The following is a 22,536-nucleotide window of genomic DNA, read 5'->3' as shown; positions in this document are numbered from 1 at the left end:
GGGTCAACAAACAGATATAACAACACAATCAGTAATATACGAGACATATGCAAACATATCAATACGTATAAACACATTATATTATTAATATATCTGCCAATAGACCTAATAGTGACTGCCATTAAACTGCTATTTTCACCAAACAGTTGGTCCCGCTTTCGGTTAGCAACAGATAAATGTTTGCAATTATTTATCAAAAAGTTGGTTACGTTTAGTGAACTTATTTTTTTTACTTGTATTTGTTTCAAAGTTTACCGTATATTACATTTTGATTGGTAATTATTGTTGCAATTAATAAGTAAATCTCTTCCTTGTAATAATAATAATAAATTAATAATAATTTGTGAAATGTTTTCCTAAAAATTTGTCATTCAATTGCACCGTACGATGTATTTGGCATATCATTGGACGGGTGCACACTATTTCATGCAGCACTTGGAGACACATTTTTGGCATTCCTCGGGACCAAACTATTCAAAAAACATATTATAGACGTAACGTTTTTTTCTGGAGCCCTGATATATGCTAAACATAGCGTATAATACATTTTATATATAACTTTATATATATATATATATATAGTATATACTACTGTATATAAGTGCACAATAATTAAAGCGTTCTTATTTTGGACATTGAAATCCAGGAGCTATTGCTGGTAATGCTGAGACCAGATGTATGAGGTGTATGCTAATGGTATGTATGCCTACCTATTGATAAGCAAAGTTAAGGTTAAATTTTTGAGTGTATTGAGAGGGGAGAGGGAGAGAGAGTTGTAGAGTTGTGGAGATGTGGAGAGGGAAACCATCAGGTAAAGTAGTCCAGGTGTTTAAGGACTAACTTTAGATAATAAATTGCACTTAAAAAACATAGCGCAGTCAATGAATGAATGAATGAGAGAGAGAAAGAGAGAGAGAGAGAGAGAGAGAGAGAGAGAGAGAGAGAGAGAGAGAGAGAACTATGAAAAGGGAGAAAACCTGAACATATGCTCACTTTAATAGCACAGAGAGGCTGAGGGCTGAGGCAGAGCGTGTGCCAGAAGTTTTGGTGGCAGTGGTGGCAGGTGTGGGACACGAGCCCAACACACGTCGTCGTCGTCTAACAAACGGACGAAACATAATATACACAGACAGAGAGTCAGAGACAACAAACACACACATCAACCACTCTCTGCATTTACATCCAAACTACAGATGCACTCACTAGAAGACTGGGAGATACCGTTTGGTGAAATATATACAGGACCTAGAATTGGTTCGGGATCCTATGGAACAGTCTACAAGGGCTATTGGCATGGACCGGTAGCTTTGAAAAAACTTAAAGTCAATCCGACCTCTGCCCAACTTCGGGTATAAAACTATATCTCAGCAAAGATTGTTTGAAAACTTATTTTTTTTTTAATTTTTAGGTCTTTAAGAATGAAGTGGCTGTCCTTCGTAAGACACGTCACGCAAATATCTTATTGTTTATGGGATGTGTTACTCATAAAGAGTTAATAATAGTTACTCAATGGTGTGAAGGGTCATCACTTTACAAGCACTTACATGTCTTGGAGACCAGATTTGAATTATTGCAACTCATAGACATTGCCCGACAAACAGCACAGGGAATGGATTACTTACACGCAAAACATATCATTCATCGCGATCTCAAATCAAACAGTAAGTTATTGTACACTTGTGTTGTTTTAGTTGAAATAATATTTAATTTTTGTTGAATTAGATATTTTCCTTTGCGATAATATGACTGTAAAAATTGGTGACTTTGGTTTGGCAACTGTGAAGACTCGATGGCAAGGCTCGCGTCAGTTTAACCAACCGACGGGTTCTATCCTATGGATGGCTCCAGAAGTCATCCGAATGCAAGACCCAAATCCCTATACATTTCAAAGTGATGTCTATGCGTTCGGTATAGTCATGTATGAGATGATTACTGGACAGTTGCCATACAAACATATCAACCATAAGGATCAGCTCTTATTTTTGGTGGGACACGGATTAATAAATCCAGACCTTAGTTTGTGTCGAAAAGATACACCAAAGTTACTAATTTGTTTAATACAAGATTGCATTCGCTATTACCACGAAAAGCGACCACTTTTTCATGAGGTAAGCAATACTCAAATTAACAACAAATTAGGAAAATTCATAAAATATTTTTTATTTTTATATGAATTATATGACAGGCTTTGGAAATATTGGAAAATATTGAACAATCGGTTCCTAAGATTCATCGGTCGACGTCAGAGCCAAATCTAAATACAAGTCAATTACAATGGGATGACTTCTGGGGTACGGTTTGGGTACCGCCTAAAGCACCTCTCAGTTCACCATTTGGTGCCTTTCCCTTCTTCACAACCGGAGTGGTCTAAAAGCAAGTCATCCAATGTAACAACAATTGCCATCAATGTTGTCATCCATTTATTTCTAATGTTAAGTGTTTGTAATGATTTAGTTTCCTAATCATTTGATTGTTATAAACATTTTTTTAAATTTTAATTAATTTAATGTAATGTAAAATATTTGTTAAAAATATCATCAATTATAAAATTATTTATTTTTTAATAAGATATATAATTTTATATACAGGTATAATAATAAGTAAATTATGCAAATTATTAAATTTCTAAATGGCACTATTTTTGATAAATATTTTATAAATTGTATAATAATTTTTATGTACATATTTTCTATAAGATTCTATAAAAATCAGGAAACTAATTGAAAGTCCATTTACAAAAAAATGTCAATTTATAATGTAATTTCTGTGATATGATTTAGTATTAAATAAAGATACTAATATTTTTCATTAAATCAAAAAATTAAATTTCAATGTAAATAACCACTTAATTCTTAATATTATACCTGTTTTGCAATTATTCAATTTTATGATAAAAAGCATAGAATAGATTTATATAACAATTTAAAATCAATGAAATTTATTGTGTATATACTGTAGAATATAATTTTGAATATATTACCGGTATATCATATTTTATAAGGATTGTAGAAATAAATTAGAAATAACAATACTGTTAACAATTATAAACAATTGCAATAAATTATTTGTTATAATTTACAAATACATTATAATAAAGCACATACAGTATTATCGGTCACAGCTTATTGTTAATGTTATTATTAGTAACTACTAGTGTTGGCAGAGACAAAATGTTTATATAATACAAAGCGTATTATACAGTATAATACAATGTATAATACATGACCAATTTGGCTTACAAAAAAATTAGCGCCACATAGTGTTAAAAGCATAAATATAGATTTAATATTATTTTTTATTGAATTTCATTTTTCATTTTAAATTATTTCATTATTATTTAGAAACAACGATAATAATAATAATAATAATGCATTTTCTAGAAATTATATTTTTACTAAATATTTTAACATAATATATATATATATACAGTATATATATATATTACTTTTAACTATTGTATAATACTTGCAGTACATTGTATTATACAAAGTTAAAATTAAAACCCTTATATTTTCCAACCCTGGTAACTACGATAACGTTAATGTATTATCCCAAAATAGGTGTTATAATTTTATTTATAATTTCTACCCATAATAATATGTAATAAATTAATAAATAAATTATAATTTAATTATCAAAAAATAATAGGCATTATCTATGAATCCTACTCTAGGATATACAGTATTTACTGTACTTATAACAGACAATAAGTTATTATTGATACAATAAATAAAAATTTCAGATATGATAGCTGAATCCACCTGGGCTATATATGCATAATTATTAATAAAACAAACAAAAGCAAATAGTTCAATCCATAACAATTTGCAAAAGTATTCAAATTATTTATTAAGGTCATTGACATTACAAATGTTTAATATTACATTAATAATGTTATTTTTAGTAACAATTCATTATATTTAATAACTGATTTCAATAATTTAAAAATCATTATTATTATTATATTATATAAATGATTGAAAATGACAACATTGTTTACAGTGATTAAAACATATTTAAGTTTCTAAATACAGTAATAATAATAAAAATGAGATTTTAAAACCAATTGCGAAATTCAAGTCAAATTTAAGCCAAATCATAATGACATTACTAAATATTAAATATACCATTTGTTTGTTAATATACTCTGCAATAAATGTACAAACTTTGGTATATTTATGTACCATATGATCAAAATTATTGGCTTAACTTTGTTTTTAATGATTGCATTTGTGTAACAATTAGGCACATACTGTATAATATTGTTTGCATTGTTATCGTTAATTTATTTTATTAAATAGTTACAAATTGTGTTATTTTAAAATAAATATTTATACTTTATTAATATTGTAAACTTGTGGAAATTTTCATAGCATTTAAATTTTGAATTTTTTTGTAACATTTGCATTAGTATAGAGTAATTATAAACAATTTAACAAATATTAGAATTTGTTTATAAAGTCAATTCAAATAGTATTATTCAGTAATATAGTAAAATTATAATAATTTATATAACAGTCAAAAATTAACATTAAATTAAATTAGTTACCGCAATATATTTAAATAAACTATTTGATAAATGTTTTAATATCTAATAAATAAATCCTAAATACATACGTCCATTCAGTATAATAATTTATAACAAAATAAATAAATTTAGTTTACGTTTTAATAAAATGTCATTAATTATCAATAAAATATTAATCAAAAATATATGTATATAGATATCAATATCGTAATTAACAATAGAATTGGTGATCGATTTATATAATTTATTATAATTATTGCTAATCATCACTAATTTAGTACAACCTGTTTATAGAGAGAGTGTAATCATGTGATGTATGGTCACAAATACAAGTATATGTTAACTATCAAAATTGAGTCCCAAATGTGTGAGCTTTGCTGATAAAAATGTTTGCAACAAAAATATAAAAGGTTTGGGATTCTGAAGTAAATCCAGTTCCTGTCAATTAAATAAAATTCATATTAAATAAAATCAATTTACTGTAAATAAAATCAAATAAAACCTTTTGGTCTTCTCCATGAAATTCTAGCCAAACAATACGTTTGCTGTCATCGGCGGTACTCTTGAGCTGTTCAAATGATTTACACCACAAAACATTGTTCGACTCCTTGTCTACTAATGTAAAGCCGGTCTCTATGTTTATACTGATGTAAGACTCGTTATTCTTGTAAATGCATGCTATAATGGTTACAACAAATTGCAATATTATATCAAATTATTGATAATTAAAAATAATAATTATTATTATTATGTCATATACCAAATGAGATCTCTTTTCGTGTCATTGCAGTTTTATGTGCGGCCTGTACAATATGTCTGGCCCAATTTGCCAGATCCCGGTGACTTTCAGCTTGCATTGTATGACAATCTATACCATGTCTTGTGCCAACTCTTACTGTAAATGTAATATTATCAGAAATTCCGGGTGCAATGATAGCACCACCTGAATTGGTCGACTTGGATGACATAGTTAGGCCAATATTTGTATTATTATTATTATGTACTAAACGAATGTATATTAATGGATATGTATGAACCGGTACAGCCCACGCCTCCCGAGTCCATGGAACTAAATCATAAAATAAAAGATCTCTATCGGTAACCGCAAGGAATACTGGATTCCACTTCGGGTGTGGACCAACATCTTGACTCTAATTTAAATATATTAATTTTAGTAAATGTAATATTATTTAATCTATACAAACAAAATATATACCTTTTCACTGAGCCAACCCATATGTGTGAGTCGGGCGCCGTCCAGAAATTCAGTTAATAGTTTGTTGGTTTGGATGACTGCTTGTGCCATAAGCTTACAGGAGGCCGAGTGAATGGCACTAAACCATACGTTACATTGAGCTGAATCGGCACATCTTAACACACATTTTGATTGACGATTAGGTGAATAGATTACTATTACATTCAAATTATCGCTATATTTGCCATTATTTTGTTTATTATCTAACAAACGTGTCAAATGACAGAGCAATAGTGGGACTGATTTGGTATCACTTCTATGTGGTGTTTGATGTGTCGGATCTATAGTTATATCATCAGAATTGTGTAGAAATTCTTCGCCATTGAATGACCAGCCGATGTCCGCCAAAATGGCTGCTTTCCGGAAGTATGGAATCACTTCTTTCAAATATTTGACTGAAATTATAGAAAATGACGGCACGACTGATGTTAGTAGTCATCAAAACATTTGTGATCAACAAAATCATTAAACAAACAAACGTTTGTATATTTTTCAGGCAAAAGTTATTAGTAGTTTGTTTATGTTTTTAATTAAATTTAGTGTCATTTAATTTTTGTATGTTTTAATGATTGCATGCATTATAAACCAAAGTAATAACCGTAACGACCATTAAATCAGAGAACATAACAAAACCCAAATCATAAAAATCATAAATAAAAATAAAATTAATTTTTATAAAATAAATAATTACATAAAAATTTAAATAAATCTAAAAGAGATAAATAGCAAAATCCAAAATTTAATAGATTTAGATACAAATTTGTAGTAAATTAATGAAACAAATTTTTATTATAAGGAAATTATTATAAATAGACACTAATTATATCAATGCTTTGAATATTATATTTGCAAATCTTTTATTATCATTAATATTTAATATATCCTATATTTAACTTTTTTATATACACAGTATATTATACAGTAAATTTATATGTGTGTACATTACATGTAACATATGATAATAAGTATTAACAAACGGATTATTTAATATTAAACATTAGAGCTTATTATATACAATATATTTGTTTCTTTATAGTTGTCAAGTATTAAACATTTGTTTTAAATTTTCAAACAATGCTTTTAAAAATCGTTTATAATAACAAAATTTGATATCTCTTGTAACAGTTAGTAATAAACAGTTAAATAATTACATTGAAATTTCAGCTATTAATTTAAGAATTAGCCATTAAAATAGTCAATAATTAATTATTATATCAATTTCCCATAAAACACAAAATACTAATTAATATTATCTCTAAATAAATATAATAATTTTTGTTGAAAACGGATATTTAAAAATAGCATTAAATAAATTTTATAAAACTAGTAATAAATTATTACTAATAATAAAAGCTTAGTAATGAAAAAATATTATTAAAATAGAGGATAATTACGGAGAAAATAATGCTTAAATAAATTGAATATAAAGTTAAAGGAAAATAAATGATTAAAATGTAACAAAAATTATTTGTTTAAAAAATTACAAAAAAGAAATTAAATGACACAAATGGGTGACAATGAATGACAATACAAGACATATGGGACAGTCGTATGAGTGGACATACCTTCGAGAGTGACCACATCGCCGGCATTCTTGAGAGCGCGAACTGCTTCGTCATGAGTGGCATCTCTGAGATCCCATTCATTATTGACAGATAGTATGGCGTCGCCGACAAACAGTTGACCGGTCAGATCGGCAGACATACCCTTAAATATTTTGGACACAAGAATAGGCATTTTGTTTTCACGACCGCCTTTTATACTGATTCCCAGACCATTGCTGTCCGACTTCTGGATGCGAACAATACGTCTTTTGTGAGTCAAACTGTCCGACAGGTCGGGCGTCACAAAAGAGTGGCCATCGCTGTCGTCTTTAACCGAATTTCCGTTACATTCCGTTTGATTAAACGTGTCATTTAAGAGGTGGGCGTTCATCGACTCGAAGTTTTCATCGAGAGTTATATGAAGATAGTTGTCGTCCAGTCTGACCATCACTTTATACCAATTGTGTCGCACAAGGATTTCCAGATACCCGGCCCGATAGTGGCCATCGTGTGAGGCCATTGTCGTCCAGATTGTCGTTCGGCAGCCAATCGACGGGTAAACACAGGTGTCGTCTATCTATCTATCGGTGACACCGATCGACTCAATCACGTGTCACACATGACATCACTTATACAACACATTCACTCAATTGTAACACTAATTCACTAATAGTTTAGACATTAATTCAATTTAAATGAATTGAAAAAATAGATTCAATTAGTTGTGAGTCTTATTAAACAAATGTGTTATTGAGTGCGCAAACAGTCAATACATTTACAGTATTAACGGGTTCTGCGCAACACAAATGTTGTTGACTTTTGCCGTACATTTAACATACAAATTGTCTACAAATTATCTACAAATTGTCTTATCATTACTTTCAAATAGAACTATACTAATAAAATGGTACATATGTTTCACTAATTAAGTAAAATATTTGTACCTTTTTATGGAATAGAGTGAATACCAGATACAACATTATTAATAGAAAGTTGATTACAGGTATAAACTATATTAATACAGGTTTTAACAAATTAATAGACAAACAGTTATACATGTATTATATGATATGATATTATGATATAAGTTATAACATATAAGTATAACTTAGTATAACTTTATATAAATCATATGTATATATATATAATACAATTAATCTCAATATCAAAAACTTAGATTTTTTAAGTGACTTTTTTTTAAATAATATATATTTTTAACAAACTATTATAATATTGAATTCAAATGTATAGCAAATGCCATCCAAAGAATATTCCGGAGAATTGTTTTAAAAAACATAATTTAATAATAAATTTAAAAATAAAATATAATTTATTATAATATACTATTAATTACAAAATAAGAAAAATTGATTTAAATAAAAAATATGTTAATTTATTACAACTATTTGTTGGAAACTTATTGTGTAGTTCTATAGAGAGCACCGGCAGTTGCGTGATCGACAGTTCCCGGCTCATTGGTCACAACATGAGCCTGGAATCCATTGACAGCGTCGGCCGTATACTCGACAGTCCTGCCGATGCCGTTGGCCTCGCGGTACGAGTACGACCCGCGGACATTTCCCTGTTCATCACCCGATTCCTGTCGAGTCCATGTCGTACCAAATTCATCGGACGCCGTATAACCATAAGAGTATGGCTCCGGTCTCTCGTGTTGAACGGGAACGGCAAGTGCCCGGGCTATTGGCAGTCCTCCCAATTGACAGTTGCAAACTGCTATCAGTGCCAACAGACATACAATTGACTAAATGTATTAAAATAATCAAATTTTCACATAAATAAACAAATTATAAATCATATAAAACAGTGATAATCACTAATACCTTAAACATTTTTAGTGTATTTAGAAAATTGGTTAACAATTTAACTGTTATTAAACAATATATTTTGAAAGACTGATGGGTTGACAATAAAATTTTTGCTCTTTTATACTGTTTTACTATAGAAAGGTAACATCCCTTTTATATATATATATATATATATTGTATAACTGTATGACCAAACTTTTTAAATCAGATTAAACATTATAATTTAAACTCATTTTACAGCTGATTTACAGTTGATTACAGTTTACTTTTTACAGTTTTTTGCAAGTTTTTTATAATATAAAAACTAGTAATTGTGGACAGTGAGGAATTCGCTTTTAAAATCGATAATCTATTTTAATAAAAGTAATACAAATTGTCAAATATTGCATTAAAAATTTTAAATTATATTAAAAAGTAATTAATTATTAATAAAATATATTATTAGTATCCTGTTACTATAATTGATAATAGTTTAATATATAATATGTTTTTTATATTTATAATGTAATATTATATATAAAGTAGAGCATAACTTTCCGTTTTAATATAAAAACAGTTTATATGTTTAATAGTTTATACATCACTGTCCATAAGTGTAGTTAAAGCGTTTTAAAGGAAAAAGCGCTAATTTATCACATTTTTTATATGTATACTAATATTAATTAATCGATAATAAGATGAGTAACAGCTTAATATTGTTTAGTTAACTAAATTTTTATATAATATAAATTATAATAAAATATCCTTATTTGTTATTTTAGTTAAAATTAATCATTTTTTTTATTAAACTTATAAGACCTCTAATGTCCTAAAAATTATTATCTTAGATATTATTGTAGCTTAACTTGTATTGTTTTAATAAAATTATTTGTCATATTATTATCGTAATTAAAAATATTAATAATTATTATAATTTATAGATTTTATAGATTTTATTTCAAATTAAGTGGTATTTAATTATTAATTATCTACAAGATGTACATCAAATACAAATTTTATAATTATTATTTGTTACTCAAATTCATTTCATTATTAATAATGTTTATTCTGATAGTCCGCACAATGTTTTTTGTGAACACATTTAAAAAAAGCAATTGAAATATCATTTCGACAATATTTCTAAATTTTTTTAGATATAATTCTTAACCTTTAAAATCTTTCTAGAAATTTACTTTTTTACAAAACTCTATCTGTATATCATATTATCTGTCATATTGTCTTACAAATGATTATTTTGAGTCTATTTGTACTAACATTATACTACAGTATAACAAAAAATATAATAAATAAACTTTTTATTTATTAAATAGCTATCATTTTAAATACTGTATATTATTGTATAATATCTGAATAAATCATTTTTATTAAATTGATTTTGTTATAAAAATATAGTTTAAAGTTAAAATTTACAATAATTTAGTTTTATTTCATGAATATCAGTTGAATTTTTAATTTAATATAAATTGTAATTAAAATTAAATTAAAAATACTAGAATGAGATATTAAAATCTTTAATTATATTTATATGGTTAATATAATCAATAAAATTACTCATATTTGTCATTTTTAGTGAATTTAAATAATTGTTTAAAATATGTCAAATTCTTGAGTTTAATTCAATACTTAGAGTCTGATTCAACTTAAATAATAACATTTTACTTTTAAATAAAGTTAGAAAATAAAAAATAAATGTTTATAGTATTTATAAAAATTATATTTTAGGTTAATTGCAACAAATTATATCAAAGCATTATACTGTATGTAAAACGTTTGTAATAGTTTTTAATTTACTCATTGATGTAATGATAATATGGCATTGATTAACACGTATTCATTACCCACACATTTGATTTCAATGGATAGGCGTCTATAAATTGAAAGTTAATATTGTAATTTAAACATCATTTGTAAATAATATACATTTAAATGAATAATTTATATTATTATATTACAAATATTTATTTATAATTTTATATGGCAATTTTGATATTAATAAATTTATATTTATTTAGATTTTTATTAAAACAAAACAAAAATAATGAATATTAAAAATGCTTATTATTTACATTAAGATTATTTTTATTTAATGAATTTTTCTATCAAATATTAATTAACTTTTATGTTTAGTTATTATGAGCTTTTATTAGTTGTATACCTTGAATTTCAATTGTATTTCTTTTATTTATCATATTAATTATAAATGTATATGAGATAGCTTGCAATGACCATTGCATCTAAATTAATAATTATTTAATTTGCCTAATAATTGAATAAATTTTATTTACATATAAGTATCTATTAAATCATATAATAAAACATTATATTTCTATACATTTAATTTTTTTTATAAGATTTGAAACAAATTATGAAAAAACATATGTTAATTGATATTAATGAATATGAGTAGTAATAAAAACAATAACAATAAAAACAATTACTTTATACAATTAAATAAATAAATAAAAATGTAACATACTATAATGTAGAAATAATGCATTATATGATAGTTTACTTTACTTAACTTAACTTAAAATAGTTAAGATTTTAAATAATTAAGAAAATAATATATAATTACATCACATTTCAAACTTTTATTTAATATTTAATACGTATCTATAGTATAAATTATATTAGTTAGTATATTATGTTCATTGTATATAATTTAAAAAAATTATAATTTACTTATGTTAAAGCGTGATTAAAGTTACTTAATTCAATCATTGTTAAATATTTAAACGTAATAATAAAATATGATGATAATAAAAATAATAGATAATATGTGAATATAAATTATATCATATTGATAATTGTATTTTTGTTTTGTTTTAATTCAATCACGAATTCTATCACAAAATTTATATATTTTGAATGCATTAGTTTATATTAATATGAAATAGTATTATATTATGATTTGTAAATTACAATTGAAATAAAAATTATTTAGAAAAAATTATTAACTATTAATAACTAAATGTAAAACAGATACACGTTTATTAATACATATGCAATGTATTGTTAACTAATAAATTTGTTTCTATTATTATCATATTATCTTATTGAATGTTTTTTTAATAAAATATTTTTAGACTACATTTATTAATAAACGTTTACATAAGAGATGAAATGTTTAGCATATTATTATAATTTCAATTTCTTCCTGTTTTATTAAAATATAATCTAAATAATAACAAATAAAATACTGCTTTTTCTAACTCTTTTATTTGTTTAAGTGAAATATTATTAATTATTAAATAATAAGTACTAATATAAAACATAGAAATGATGTTCAAAAATGTGAAATTAATCAACTTTTTTTGGTCACCTATTTTAAGCTTAAATTTAGGTCAACAGTTAATTATTATTGCATTTTTAATAGTGAAAATATGAGATTTGTTGCAGACATCATATTGTACTCGCCCTATACTATATCTATGAATTACATAATTTTAAATCATTATTCACAGTGACTAGACAATTATCAATTTTAAATAATTTAAATTTATAAAATATTTACACAATTTACTTAATATAACAACTATCTTTATTATCTTTATAATTTTAAATTATTAAACGTTACTTCATTAAAACAAGTTAATTCTTTACATATAAAATCTAAAAAAATAAATCCAGACTATATGACTAAATTTTATATAATTTGGTCACCCTATTACCTAAATATAATATATTTTATTTTTGTTTAATTATTAAAAAAATTTACATTTTATAAGTAATCATATCTATTAAAAGAGAAAGTCACCAAATAATGTTGAGGACTATAAAGCCTACAGTTTATACATCTATGTCTAAGCCTAACCTGTATTACCTTCACCCTCATTAATGGCTGACAGTTATTGCTATTTCTTTAATTAATTTCAATCCAAATGTGACTTAATGTCACAAAATTGTACAAAAAATAAAATCATTTCTACTTTTGAAAGTAAAAGTTAAAGAAAAATAGTGAACCAAATGACAAGTATATAAACTGACAAACTTTTTAAAACATTCATTCAGTCATTAAATAACAAACTTTCTTGTATTACAAATCAACTATAAGTTAAATATAACTTTTCAAGATGTTTAAGGTATTGTAAAGTATTGTTTATTTATACAATTTTATTACATTAATATATTTTTAAACTATAATTTTATATTTAAAAATTTGATTTGATTGCAAACTCAGACAATTATTTGTATGTCATTGTTTGTTGTGTTGTGCACCGGAAATCCAAACCGACTTGGCTTAGGTTTAGTACCACAACCGGCTCTTTTGGTGGATGAGAGACCAGAACCGTATCAATTTGGTTACAATGCCGCCGATGAATACGGAACTCAATGGACTCGTCAGGAAACTGCTGATGGAAATGGTGTGGTTAAGGGATCCTACAGTTATAAGGACGCCGCCGGCATCTTCAGGACTGTCGAGTACATTGCTGATGATGTCAATGGTTTCAGAGCTCAGGTGCAAAGCAATGAGCCGGGTTTGGTCAGTAGTGCACCCGCAGGTGTCGTCTATAATGTTGCCAACAAAAAATAGACACTTTCTATAAAACATATAATGTTTTATTCAATAATTGTTTGTTTCTATAAATGTTTATAAAGTATTTAATATGTTTTATACATTGCAAACATAACTTTTCTATTTAAACAATTTTTGTAAGTTTTTTATGTATGCAAAATATTATGTAATTGTCATAAAATGTGATCTGAAATAAAAATTTTTTTTCTGTTTATCTGTTTGTAAAAACAACTATTTTTATAAAAATAATAATTACTTAATTATAAAATGAATAATAATTATTATAAGATTGTAACATTTTAGTAGTGGTTTACAAACGATAAACTAAAATTTGTAAAATTTTAATTTTTAATCAATTGTTAACTATTAATTTGTAATGTGAGTATTATATCATATTGTATGTTAACATGAAATTATAAAATTTAAAAGTATTATAAGTTAAAAATTTATTAAATTGACTCAAATGACTGCAACTGAAATAAAAAATTTGTTTTTTAAATTATAAAAACTAAAATTTATTAAAAGTTTAACGTTGTCTTTACATATTGTATAAAATTATTGTTATTAATGTTGAAAACTAATCAAATACATTATTCAAGAGTGTATAATATTTTTACAAATTAGTTTTGAATTTTAATTTCACATTAGATTCACTTAAAATGTAATGTTTATAATATTCAACAAAATACTGTAAATCACTTTATCTTCCTTTAAAAAGAAAAAAGTCTTCATATTTTTTTTTATTAATTTTTATAAAAAGTTGTTTACAAAAGCAGTTTCCTGACAGAGCATCGCTTGGTCTGAGAATTAGGGCCATACAGTCAGGTCAACAATATGTCAATTGATGACTGAAAATCCCTGTCCACCCATTTGTAAAAATTTGTAAAAATTATATTTATTTCAATTATATTTTAAAAATAACAATTTACTCAATTTCTTTTGAAATAAAAACAAACAACAAAATTAACTATCAAATTGTTAGTGATGTATGATATAAAATTAGCATTGATACTAATGTGATGAACATATATGAATTAATATAAAATTAAACAATTTTTAAATAAAAACAATTAATATAAAAATACATTAAATTTACATAAACACAAACAAAAGTCCTTCAATTTTTCTAAATAAATGTATTTTTTGGTAATAATAATAATAATAATAAACATAATTTTATAATATATCACAATAGAGTTTAGGAGAGCATTATAATTGCAAAGTATTGTCATTTTACGTTAATTGAAACATTTTGATGCTTTTTATGGATTTAAAATGTAACTTTTGAATAATATTTGAAATATTATATAATAATACAATATATTTGTTATTTATATAAATAAAGATTCTTTAAAAATTTCTTTTGTTTATTTATTAAAAACCTACAGAAAAAATATTTTCAAAAAATATATAAATTAAGCAACAAAATTAATTTGAATCACAAAATGGTTAATTAATTGTAAATTTGCATATAATTATATGCTTTGTCGGTAAATAAGTAGATAGCCTTCAAATACTCTATAAACTACTGAATATCAAATCACATATTTTTTAATAGTATTCATTAAATGATGATTTAGTAAAAAAATAAGTTTAATATTGAGATGACTATCCTATATAAAGGATTATCTCTAAACTGATTGTATCTCACTTTTCATTATATGTTTACATTAATTTGTCAATAGTTTACATTTAATATCTGTCTTCTGTTTTAAAGTTATTGTATTCATTATGATTAAAGTAAGCTATTATTGTGTATAAGATTTATATTTAAAGTAATAGTTATAATTTATATTGTAATTATTGTATTTATTGTATTTATGTAAATTTTTATATTTATTCATCCACATAATTAATTTATTGTACAAATTAAAATAATTTTAAACTATATAATTAATGTTTAATTTAATTATAATTGTGCTTTAATTAATTTAGGTATTATTAATAACATTAACTGCTTTTACAACAATAAGTTATGGCCAACATTGGAACCAAAGACAATTGGGAAGTCAGGCTTATGGAGGATATGGAGGAGGAGGAGGACAGTCTACATATTCAAATTCAAGGCCTGGTCAAATAGCATATGGAGGAACCATAAATCATGGAAACACTGGAAGACAGGGAAATTATGGCTTTTCTCGATCTGCAAGACAAGTTGGTTACCCTGCTGCCCCTGCCCCTGCACCTGCACCTGCACCTGCACCTGCACCTGCACCTGCACCTAGAGGTTATGGTGGAGGTGCTTCTTATGCTTCACCAAGATCAACATATGGTGGAGGATATCAAGCTAGACAAGCAACAGGTGCTGGATATGGTGGTCATAATGCTGGTTATGGTGCTGGATTTATTGGTGGATATAGTGGTTATAGTGAAGGCTATAAACCATACAATTTTGCTTATAATACTGTTGATGAATACGGGACTCAACAGGGAAGACAAGAAAATGCTGACGGAAGTGGTAATGTTAAGGGATCTTATAGTTATCGGGATCCGTACGGTCAGTATCGACAAGTGGATTATGTGGCCGATCAATCAGGATTCAGGGCTGTCGTCAACACCAACGAAGCCGGTGTTGTTCCCCACCAACCGGCAGATGCCATCTATAATGTCGGTTAAATGTTTATCAAAAATAATTCATAATCTTTATTAAAGATAAAATCTTTAAAAACTTTACTGTAAATGAATTGTTACTTTGCGGTAATTTTTTTTATTGAATTAGTAAGTATATATATATATTATTTTTAAAAACTTTTACTTTTTTATAATTATAGCAAAACTTGTATTGATTTAATTTTATTAAAATTTTTATTACCATATATACATTATATATAATAAATTTATAATACATATTAGTTTTTTTACTTAATATAAATCTTAATTGTAAGTCTATATTATATCATTACAATAATACCTTAGATGATGTATTATAATTTATAAATAATGATTTTCTTTATGATTTAAAAAATCAAATATCAGTCAATGAATTTGAATAAATTCTTTGTTAAGTATAATTGGTTTACTTTATTATACTGTTGTTTATAAATTGTTTAGTTATTTTGTAAAATTGTATAATTTAAATGCAATATAAAACCAAAAATTGTTTTTTGGAAATCAATTTTATATGTAATATGTGTTATTATTTTTAAACAAAAGTTTAGATTTCAATATCAATGAATAGTTAAAAATTGTAACATTTAATAGTGAATAAAGAAAGCAATCAAAATTATAAATCTCAAAAAAACATTATACTATTATTTGATGCTATGATTGAATGGCTAACTGATTGAATGATTAAATACTAAATACTGTTTTAGTTTTCAATTTTGCAAACAAAACAATATATCTTAGATTAACAACAACAACAAAAAAGATGACGCATACCATTGAATTTATGGCACAAATGTTTTAATATATTATAATTACAAAGTTTTGGTTATTTTGTGGGAAAAGAGATGAAATTGTGAGTAAATGATTGAACAAAGAAATGGAGAGAAAGTGAGTTGAATATAAAAAAGTAGTAATTGTTTTGTTGGTTAAGTAAATTGTATTTCAAGTTCATATAAATATCGAGTCTTATAACTTATTCTCTCAAATACTGATCTGAACACTACCTGAGCTGCTTTGAGAAGAGACAACAAAAACCACTTTCCTCTCAGAGCTAAACATTATTTATCCAAAAGTTTTGCAAACAATACAACAATTTATTATTTAAAACTGCGTTTGTGTTAAAAGATAACTTTACCAACAATTGAATTGCAATTTACGATCACAATGTTCAACTTTAAGGTAAATTAATTTTTAATTAATATTTTTTTATTAATTATTTTTATATTTATATATTTGAAATAAAATATTCAATAAATTTTATTATTTTAAAATTAATAATTTATATAGTTTTTAGCATTTATCTTTTAATTTATTAATTATATAGTAAACAGTATTTTTACTCACATTTATATTTTTCTTAAATTGTTTATTATTATAATAATATATAATAGTTAAATAATATAATTTAATGTGATTATAAAATTTTAATTTAATTAAATATATAAATTTGCTTTTCATTTGACTTTATAGTTAGCATTACTTTTAGTCACATTAGTTGTGATAATTAATGCCCGCGACTATCAATCTCCTGGTCGTAGAGCTCGTAGTAGATCTCGTGTTAGTCACCGCAACCCAGTGGCCTCCGCCTCATATCGAGCACCTGTATATTCATCCTATTCCTCAGCTGAAGCTCCAAAACGAAGATCCGGTTATATACGACCAGTTAGACAAACACAACAAGTAGAGGAAGGGCATCCGGCACCCGAACCATACAGTTTTACATACGATACAACCGATGAGTTCGGCACTACATTGACACGTACGGAGTCGGGAGACGCCAACGGACACGTTAGGGGAAGTTATCAGTATAGGGACGCCACTGGATTGGTTCGTACAGTTGAATACGGGGACGAAGGCGCAGGATTTACTGCTGTCATCAATACCAATGAACCGGGAGTTATATCACACAAAGCTGCCGACGCTGAGTATATTAAATCATAAAATAATTTTTTGTTTCAAACACTTTAAGTTTAATTATGTGATAAAATAAGTGTTTATTACATTTTATTTACTTTTAATTGTTAATATTTTCATTGAATTGATACAATATATTTTAAAAACATTTTAAAAGTGCGATAGATTTGTGATTTTTAAGTTTTATTCAATATTATTCCCCTATATTTAGTATACAAGAAGTATTTAATCATTTATTATTGTTATTAAAACATTTATTTATTAATGACTCGCATCTGTGAGTTAATTATTTTTATTTAGTTATTATTTTATTGTTATACTTAATGCCATTGTAGTATTGTTTTATCCATATAAATATATTATAATAATATTATACTTTCAATCACTGCTTTTTATAATTTGCTTAAATAATGTTATTACAAACATTTTTATTTTTTTAAGTGTTATTCACATAATATATTTTAAAATTTTATTATCTAAAATTTTTATCACAATTATTATTATTACAATAATAATTAGTAATTTTTTGTATTTTATACAATATATTTCTTAATATTAAATAAAATTTATAATAAAAACTTTTGTACTAAACAAAAATTAAATTAGCTTTTATTTAAACTAAAACTCACTATAAAATTGTTTATCATTTATTCATATAATTTTCATTTCATTTATGGTTTTGGGTTTTTGTATGAAAATAAAATTGAAATGCATTTTAAATTTACTGTACTTTTAAAACGATAGTCCTTTTCGTGGATTCAGTGATTACTTTTAGCGACCATTATATTCAATACACATAAATGGGTTATCCTTTTAATTGAGGCCAAAGATTACTAACAATTTTGTCTGTTTTATGTGTCATTACGTAACAAAAGCTAAGCTACAAATATGATTGCCTTTATTATTATTATTATATAATTTAAAATAATATATGTATTTAAACGACTATTAGTTACAATTTATTTGTTTTAATTACTGTCCATATAATATTCAAATGGTTTATTATAACAACTTTGAAATATAATATATCCAACAATAAGAAACAATATAAAATTATTAAAAAAAATTTATTTATCTTTTCTATATTGATATAATAAATATTTATACAATAACATAGACAATTATAATTATATAATATAACAATTTGCACGTATTAGTTTTGTATATTATATAAGATAGCTTTAAACTTTATTACTGTAGGTCTCAATTGAATAATTCAAAATGTGATCATTTTTGCTAAAATAATTAAATAATTATTTATTAATGTTTTATAAATGTTATAAAATTCACGGATCAATTAATTTAATCCGTGATAAATGGATAGTATTTTTCATTTAATCGGACCAACAAAACGTTTGTTAGGAAACCACAACTTAATCATTATAATTAAGTCTCATTTATTGTAATTTTTGAAAACAATATTTTCTCAGACCATTAGTAAAAGTGAATACAATTATGATTTTTAAATAAATGATATTTGAAATTGAATCCTTTTATTAATATTAAATTTATTAAAATTTATAAAATTTATATTCAAAACACATATAACCTTGATTAAGTCAATATTTTTGTATATTTATTTGCTTGTATTATATCTCTGATTAAACAATAATTGTCCGGAATTTCCAACAACGTGTAGATAAATCATATAAATGTTGTCTGAAAACCATTAGACCATTAAATAAATACAAAATCTAAATTTTAGTGCAAAAAGCAAATGTTAATACATTGATTATCTTTGAATAAAATTACATTTTTAATAGTTTACAATAAAAAATTATAACTAATTGCATTTAAGTAGACATAAACTTTGTGATTCAAAACTATTTATTCTAATATTTATAAAACAAAGACATATTTACTGTATATATATATATATATTTAAAAAACTTTATAAAACAAGTGATATTTTGAATATCTACTAATAAGTTATAATAATAAACGTATATTTATTTAAATGTTATATACAAGCAATAACTAACAATCCAATGACAAATCAAATTGTTTTTAGCCATCATATCAATTGAAATATCTAATTGTTATATAATTATCTTTCATTCATCCTTTTGTTATTTTTAACATTTTATTCAATATTTTAAGACACAAGTGTTATCAACTAAATCAAGGTTTAATATATCACATGTTTTCTCTAAATTTATCGTCAATTATATGGTTTATCAAAATAACAATTTATTGATTTATTATTTAAAAAACAATTAAACGTTTAAAATTGATACTACCTTGAAATACACAAAAAATTATAAATAAAAAGTTTATAAAAAATACTCAATAATTTTGTTTATAAAATAACACATAAGTTTCGATAATATTAATATACTACATATTTATATTTACTATAATTATAATAAAAATGTATAAATTAAGTAATTCATATATTTATAAATTTGGTTAATTGATTAAAAATCATGTCTGAAATAATAAATGATTTCATGAAATAAATTAAAATAAGATTTAAAAACTTAAATGTTATTGAATTTACTTTTTATTATTTATATATATATTACAGTCGTTTAATTAATAATTAGTTAAAATAATGATTTTCTATTTATTAACAGTGATTTTATTATTAGTTTTTTAAAAAAATACAAAATATTAATATTATAAAAGTATTTATTATAAAAAACATTTATTGGTATATTTAAAAAAATTAAATTGTAATTAAATTTAGAAACAATTAAAAATCTCAAGTATTCAATAAATTTGTTTTATAAAAATACATTCAATTGAAACAATCCGTCATATTTTATACAATTTATTTTAAATTAGTTTAAATTAAGTTTTCATATAAATAAAACAATATTCTAATTTTTATTTTCAATCAATTACTATTTTAACTTATTTATTACAAGTGTTTTATTTTTTATTAAAATTGCATATAATTTTATTTTTAACATTAATTGAGGACGACTTGTGTTAAGATTAAAACAATAACTCAGTAATAGATTATTCTTAAAAATATTTTGAAAATATATTATTCATTTAACTGTTTGTTAGAATTTTTGTTATTATAAAAATTTTGAGTAAATAACAAAATAAAAAACAATAAATTATTATAATATAAATTTTTAATTTTTGTTTGTATTTTAAGTTTTATTGTATTTGAAAACAAATAGATAAATTTATATAACTTCACAGTTAATCAATTTTTTTTCTATTTTATTGTTTCATTTTGTTAACCATTTCTATTGTATTGATATACAGTTTATATTAAATCCTATTTTTTATATAATATAAAGCATTAAATTATTTATAAAATAGTTTTAATATCTATTTTTCTAATTGAATATTCTTAATAATTAATATAACTATTAACAGACATTAATAACTAAATTAATATATAATAAATATAATAATTACATATATGAACACCATATTAATGTCTATAATATGACCTAGTTTATTAATTGTAAACTACAATTTGTATCCTCAAAAAATATGAATTACCGTAAATTATTAACTCAAAAATGTACAATATATACAGTATATACAGTATATACAGTATATACAGTATATACAGTATATACAGTATATACAGTATATACAGTATATACAGTATATACAGTATATACAGTATATACAGTATATACAGTATATACAGTATATACAGTATATACAGTATATACAGTATATAAAGTATATATATTTTAAATAGTTTTTAATGACATCTATTGAGACTTTTTGCAGTTATTTCTAAAAAAATAAAATAAAAGATTTATTAAGATTTTTAAAGTTTTTATCACATTATATTAAGTTTAACTTACTTTGACAACACTTACTGTATTAACAATTATTTAGTTGATTTGTGGACAACTAGTGCTAAATGAGTACCGAAACACTAATGTCCACAAATCAACTAAATAATTGTTGTTATGATATAAGTGTTGTCAAAGTAAGTTAAACAATATTTTTAAAATTTTAGTTAAAAATTACTATTTTCTTAATATTTAAAATCTGTTTAGACTTTTCGGTACAATTTATACTACAATTTGCAATACTGTCAATACATTGATAGCGCTATTTCTTTGTCTACTTTTCATCAGAAGGTATCGAAAATATCAAAATTGTATTTCAAGAAAATTGCAAATTATAACTAAATTATAATTTCTTTAAAAATAATTATTATTTTATTTATGAAACTTTTATTTTAATTTATACTTTTAAATTCTTGTTTAATTCATATGATTGAGTTATATTAAGATTTATGAATACTAAATAAAATTATTTTTCTATTTTTACTATACTTATTAAATATATGAATATAATATAAAATAATTCAATAATTTAATTTTTTAAAGTTTATAAAAGTAAATTATTTACATATTTGT

General features: G+C 24.0%; 4 protein-coding genes across 5 annotated transcripts; 2 read left to right on the top strand and 2 right to left on the bottom strand.

The window, feature by feature from the left end:
* The first annotated feature begins 637 nt into the window (after window positions 1-637).
* Window positions 638-2,371, top strand: LOC128957936 (raf homolog serine/threonine-protein kinase Raf-like). Its single transcript, XM_054303751.1, has 5 exons — window positions 638-696; window positions 1,002-1,349; window positions 1,409-1,661; window positions 1,723-2,108; window positions 2,186-2,371. Exons 2-5 carry the CDS (start codon window positions 1,194-1,196, stop codon window positions 2,369-2,371), a joined length of 981 nt encoding a protein of 326 aa, XP_054159726.1. The 5' UTR covers window positions 638-696; window positions 1,002-1,193.
* A 2,380-nt stretch (window positions 2,372-4,751) lies between these two features.
* Window positions 4,752-8,070, bottom strand: LOC128957438 (beta-1-syntrophin-like). 2 transcript variants are annotated; one of them, XM_054303198.1, is made up of 5 exons: window positions 7,349-8,070; window positions 5,745-6,205; window positions 5,289-5,679; window positions 5,031-5,206; window positions 4,752-4,966 (listed from the first exon to the last, which is right to left on the bottom strand). In XM_054303198.1, the coding sequence occupies exons 1-5, from the start codon at window positions 7,845-7,847 to the stop codon at window positions 4,868-4,870; spliced, it is 1,626 nt and encodes a 541-aa protein (XP_054159173.1). In that variant the 5' UTR covers window positions 7,848-8,070; the 3' UTR covers window positions 4,752-4,867. The 2 variants fall into 2 exon arrangements, with proteins under 2 accessions (XP_054159173.1, XP_054159174.1); XM_054303199.1 differs by having other exon boundaries at window positions 5,745-6,178.
* A 674-nt stretch (window positions 8,071-8,744) lies between these two features.
* On the bottom strand, window positions 8,745-9,177 carry LOC128957935 (cuticle protein 16.8-like). The gene is made up of 2 exons (XM_054303750.1): window positions 9,163-9,177; window positions 8,745-9,089 (listed from the first exon to the last, which is right to left on the bottom strand). Exons 1-2 carry the CDS (start codon window positions 9,175-9,177, stop codon window positions 8,745-8,747), a joined length of 360 nt encoding a protein of 119 aa, XP_054159725.1.
* Window positions 9,178-13,178: 4,001 nt separating this feature from the next.
* LOC128957934 (uncharacterized) lies at window positions 13,179-18,444 on the top strand. Its single transcript, XM_054303749.1, has 6 exons — window positions 13,179-13,235; window positions 13,334-13,669; window positions 14,446-14,489; window positions 15,355-15,409; window positions 15,605-16,276; window positions 17,747-18,444. The coding sequence occupies exons 1-6, from the start codon at window positions 13,227-13,229 to the stop codon at window positions 18,215-18,217; spliced, it is 1,587 nt and encodes a 528-aa protein (XP_054159724.1). The 5' UTR covers window positions 13,179-13,226; the 3' UTR covers window positions 18,218-18,444.
* The last annotated feature ends 4,092 nt before the right edge of the window (window positions 18,445-22,536 follow it).

Source organism: Oppia nitens, unplaced genomic scaffold (assembly GCF_028296485.1).
Source record: "Oppia nitens isolate AA-2021 unplaced genomic scaffold, nextdenovo-longstitch-racon4-pilon3 scaffold3_pilon_pilon_pilon, whole genome shotgun sequence".
Taxonomy (NCBI): Eukaryota; Metazoa; Arthropoda; class Arachnida; order Sarcoptiformes; family Oppiidae; genus Oppia; species Oppia nitens.
The sequence above is the reverse complement of the archived record's forward strand: the minus strand, read 5'-3'. Positions and strand labels throughout refer to the sequence as shown.

Excerpts from the sequence above, each read along its gene's own strand:
- LOC128957936 (XM_054303751.1), top strand. The coding sequence starts at position 1,194 with ATGCACTCACTAGAAGACTGGGAGATACCGTTTGGTGAAATATATACA. Across the intron at positions 1,662-1,722 it reads TCGCGATCTCAAATCAAACA|ATATTTTCCTTTGCGATAAT; the intron begins GTAAGTTATTGT and ends TTGTTGAATTAG. Across the intron at positions 2,109-2,185 it reads AGCGACCACTTTTTCATGAG|GCTTTGGAAATATTGGAAAA; the intron begins GTAAGCAATACT and ends ATTATATGACAG.
- LOC128957438 (XM_054303198.1), bottom strand. The coding sequence starts at position 7,847 with ATGGCCTCACACGATGGCCACTATCGGGCCGGGTATCTGGAAATCCTT. Across the intron at positions 5,680-5,744 it reads TGGGTTGGCTCAGTGAAAAG|AGTCAAGATGTTGGTCCACA; the intron begins GTATATATTTTG and ends TATTTAAATTAG. Across the intron at positions 4,967-5,030 it reads TTCATGGAGAAGACCAAAAG|GAACTGGATTTACTTCAGAA; the intron begins GTTTTATTTGAT and ends TTTAATTGACAG.
- LOC128957934 (XM_054303749.1), top strand. Across the intron at positions 14,490-15,354 it reads CTGAGAATTAGGGCCATACA|TTTACATTTAATATCTGTCT; the intron begins GTCAGGTCAACA and ends ATTTGTCAATAG. Across the intron at positions 16,277-17,746 it reads CGGCAGATGCCATCTATAAT|TTAGCATTACTTTTAGTCAC; the intron begins GTCGGTTAAATG and ends TTGACTTTATAG.